The sequence below is a fragment of the Sprattus sprattus genome (assembly GCF_963457725.1).
Source record: "Sprattus sprattus genome assembly, chromosome: 21".
NCBI classification, from domain to species: domain Eukaryota; kingdom Metazoa; phylum Chordata; class Actinopteri; order Clupeiformes; family Clupeidae; genus Sprattus; species Sprattus sprattus.
The window spans coordinates 2,761,342-2,766,061 of NC_137919.1; the positions used below are offsets into that span (position 1 = coordinate 2,761,342).

At 44.7% G+C, this 4,720-nt stretch overlaps 1 protein-coding gene across 1 annotated transcript in view; it reads left to right on the top strand.

Moving 5' to 3' along the window:
• Positions 1-4,493, top strand: part of slc24a2 (solute carrier family 24 member 2) — a gene marked incomplete at both ends in the record, with an annotated part of 71,410 nt that extends 66,917 nt beyond the window's left edge. The window contains 2 exons of the mRNA XM_080859925.1: positions 2,838-3,004; positions 4,244-4,493. Coding sequence (XP_080716051.1) covers positions 2,838-3,004; positions 4,244-4,493 — 417 coding nt within the window. The remainder of the gene's footprint in view (positions 1-2,837; positions 3,005-4,243) is intronic.
• Between the last annotated feature and the right edge of the window lie 227 nt (positions 4,494-4,720).

Below are 4,720 nucleotides of genomic sequence, written 5' to 3' on the forward strand. Positions count from 1 at the left end.
TATGTAAAGAGGGATGCAGCCAAAGATATGAGGACTTGAGATCCGACTTCAACTCGGTCAGAGCCTTTAGGGCGAGACCAAACAACAAAAGTTTGTCAAGTCCATGTTTTCTCATTTTTGACAGCAAGCATTGGGCATTTTCTCTGCATTAGTCTAAGACAGCTGGTTCACAAGCATTTTGATATTGTCTGTAAAGGGTACATTTAGTTAGTCTTCATCATCTGAAATCAATAGGGGGAATGAGACAGGTATACTAGAGTAACAAATTCATAAAGGGTCAATGAGTCAGGTATACTAGAGTAACAAACTCATATCAATGAGTCAGGTATACTAGAGTCGCATATTCATAAATTCTTCTCTGAACACTATATTCTATGTAGTGCTTTTTTGTACAATTTTTAAACACCACATTCAATGTAGTACTTTAAAATACGAGGTCAGAGCCACAGGTTTTCTTCTGTGGTGCAACTCCACAGAATTCGGGGAAGGGATTAGCACAAATGTAGTATTCTGTTTGTTTGTTTGTTTGCTTGCTTGTTTACTCATGTGTTTATCTGCGTCTCAGAGTTTGCACGAATCTCTCCACCCCAGAGCTCTGTTTCAGTGTGCATGGCTTCAGCAGATGCCCCTGGTCCATAGCCAAACTGCAGAAGCCTAAACACTGGATTAGTGACCTTAATCTGACTCCATTACCTTGTGACTCTCACCCCATGCAATCACCGTATTAAAAAGAAAAGAAGAAACTAAAGCATTAATAAACAAACAAACAAACAAACACATATGTAAATAAATACGTATGTAAATACACAAAGAAACAAACGAACGAGACCCAGGCTTTTTTGTTAGCATTTGGTCTAGGTACCAACCTCCAGGTTGCTATGGTGATTACTCAGTGATGGCCCAACTCCGCAGAACCTCAGTCAGTGGGTGGAAGCTGCAGGCTGTGTATGGGTGTTGGCTCATTAAAACATGTTCTGTCTGCTTGACCCAGGGTCTGTACATGCAGATTTTGACTCTTTGCGGGTTCACGATAGGGAGGGTAATATTTATTTGGTGCGAGGGGGGGGGGGGGGGGGGGGGGGGTGGCGACCGGGCACGTACAGACAGTACTGGCAATTGGGGCAAAGCTAGGGGCTGGAGATTTGCCTTCGATGTCGGTAGACAACTTCAAGTTCAACAGTGTATTGTTGAGGCTGCTATGAGACCAGACATGGAGTTGTGTGAGTGTGAGTGCATTGTTTACTTCATTGAGTTAATGATTCCCTTTGAAGATGCCAAAGGAAGAAGCTAGCGCATGGGGGACTGGTAGCAGAAGCGAGGGAATGAGGTTGGCAAGCACACACAAGACCAGGGGAGATTGGTGTTAGAGGCTTTGGAGCTGAATCAACCACAACACTTCTGATGCACTTTGGTTCCCTCAAAGGAGTTGTCTGAGGCTGTTGAAAAGATAATGGTTATGTTGATAATGATTTTCTATATAATAATGATTATTATCATGGCACTCAAAGACTACCTGGGGACATGTGAATGAAGCTGCATTAAGTGAAGAAGCCCCACTTAGGCTAGGTTGTGGAAGATAAGTACTTGCATGTGTGGGAAGTCCCAAACCAATAGGGGGGACTCAATAAAGAGGGATTCCTGAGATTTTGACATCAGATGTCTTGGTTGCCACGTGTGCCATTAGTGATTGCTAGTTTAGAGGGGGATTCCTGAGATTATGGTATCAGATGAGTTTGGTCCTAATCCCGATTTGGTTTTGGTATGAGCTACCTAGTCAGCTGCTAGCTGTCTCATAGTGTGTGTGTGTATGCATCTGTGTGTGTGTGTGTGTTCATGAATGTGTGTGTGTGTGCGTTTGCGTGTGTGTGTGCGTGCGTGTGCGTGCGTGTGTGCGCGTGTGTGTGCATGTGTGTGTGTGTGTGTTTGCGTGTGTGTGTGCGTGCGCAAGTGTTGGTGGGTGTGCGTGTGCATGTGTGTGTGCATGTGTGTGTGTGTGTGTGTGTGTATATGTGTGTGTCTGCGTGTGTGTCCATGTGTTCTTTGTGGCAATAGAGAATAGCCAGTGAAAGTAATGGAAGGTGCCAGTCAGTGCCAAGAAGAGGGCGCTGGAGATAAGGATGTATATTACATTTGGTGGCAAAAGAATGTGCTAGCTACTATAATTGGAGATATCTATAGACAGATACAGAAAGAGAGGGAGAGAGAGAGAGAGAGATGGGTAAACAGAAGAGAGAGAGGAGAGGAGACAAGTAGGGATGGGGTGGTTTAAGTGAAGGTGTTTTGAGTGACAGAAAAGTGGGGCTCATTTCAATATTTCGGGATTTGCTGCAGTGCAACTCTGTGTGGAAGAACACCCCCCCCTCAGACATGTGTTAATTACACACTCTTGTCACAAAAAGTAAAGCTGAACAGTGTTGCATAATCCTACGCTTGTCAGAAACAGGCTTCTTTTACAAAGCCCACACATGACCTGTGGTGATCTGGCCGGGAGGAAGAGAAGAGAAAAAGCTTCTATTCTAAGTTTCGACTTCCATCAGCACCTAGGAAGACACTTATTGTTTTCAATGATAAAATTCAAGCAAAACCTTAAAACATAATTCACCAAACGACAAAATGTTGAATGCAAGCAAAGAAGCAAGAAATGAGAAAATAAAATTGAACATAAAATAGAACAATTAAACTGTCCAGACTATGAGAACAACAACAACAACGACAACAACAACACATTTAGTGAAAAGACTCAGGGCTTTGGAACATGCAAACAGAAATGTTAATGTCAAGATGTTTTTTGGTCTTTTCATTTCTGTTTTGTTCCCCTCCTCTTCCCTGGACTGCAGGTCGGAGAGACGATTGGGATTACGGAGGAGATTATGGGATTGACCATCCTGGCCGCAGGGACCTCGATCCCTGACCTCATCACCAGTGTCATTGTGGCACGGAAGGGACTGGGGGACATGGCCGTGTCCAGCTCCGTGGGGTCGAACATCTTCGACATCACCGTGGGGTATGCTTCCACCATCATCATCATCATCATCACCATAATACACATATGACCCTCCATAAATCATCACACATCGTCCTCATCTCTACTATCATCATTGCTGACATAATGTCATCTGTTGTCATCATCATCATCATCATCACCACAATTAGCCTCTGACCCACCACACCACATTATCACTCATCATCTCCTCTGTTTACATCATTACAGTCATAATTATCCCCATCACATCATGTCATCAGCGTCATCAGCGTAACTATTGGTAATATTAGTACAGTCAACACAATTATCTTCCAATATCATCATCACTAATGTATTCAGTGTCATCATCGTAACTGTTAGTAATATTACTACCGTCAACACAATTATTTTCCAATATCATCACCACTAATGTCATCAGCGTCATCATTGTAACTGTTGGTAATATTACTACCGTCAACACAATTATCATCCATTATCATCATCACTATTGTCATCATGATTTCCATAATTATCCCCACTTATCATCCCTACTGCTAACATCATTACAGTCACCACAACTGTCAGCATAGATAATAGCATCGCCGCCATTCCCTGGCACTCTAAACCTCTTGATGCTGATTATATTTGATTATTTCATTAAGCACTTGAAGCAAGCGTCAGTGCACTGATTTAGGCAAGATTTATGTAGGTCTGTTTTTAATTCCCTTGGTGACATTTGTGGAGTGCTATGATTGGGGTTTAGACCACCATCTCTCCACTGAGCATGCTCTGAGTGACATCATCATCCACTTGTTCTATACTGACACCAGGGAACTTTGAGATACCTCACACACACTCTATGAGTACCAGGCGTCAGTGGGAACTTTGAGATACCTCACACACACTCTATGAGTACCAGGCGTCAGTGGGAACTTTGAGATACCTCACACACACTCTATGAGTACCAGGCGTCACAGGGAACTTCCCAGTGCAGATGATAGGGACTACAGAGGGAGCTATCAGTCACAGTCAGAGTGAAAGCTGGAAATCACACACCTCCATTGCACAACACGAGAACACTGAGGCGACTTCTTAACAAGTGTGTGTGTGTGTGTGTGTAAACATTAACTCTTATTTCTCTCTATCTCCCCCCCCTCTCTGCTGTTCTCCTCTCTGTGTCCCTTTGTTTCCGTCACTGTGTGTCTCTTCCTCCCTCCTGTCTGTCTCCCTCTCCCCTTCTCTTCCTCCCTCTCTTCCTGCCTCAACCTCGCCGTCTCCCAGGTTACCGTTCCCGTGGCTGATGTGGTCGTTCACCAACAACATGTTCCCGGTGGCGGTGAGCAGCAACGGCCTGTTTTGCGCCATCGTGCTGCTCTTCCTCATGCTCCTCTTCGTCATCATCTCCATCGCCGCCTGCAAGTGGAAGATGAGCAAGCTGCTGGGCTTCATCATGTTCCTGCTCTATCTGGTCTTCCTAGTGGTCAGCGTCATGCTCGAGGACAAGATCATCCAGTGCCCCATTACTGTTTGAGGACACCCCCCCACCCCCCTGCGCCCCCTCCCCACCCAAACAACACACAAACACACACGCACACCCATTGACCCCTGAAATCAACACCTCACCTCCCCAACCCCTAACTCCAAACAACCCCCCCTTCCTAAGCAAGAGAGTCATTATGGAGGGTGGCACTGGGACTGGGGATAAGAGGGGTTGGGTGTTTTTTTTCTTTTTGACTGGAATGGTATTTAAAACTTTTT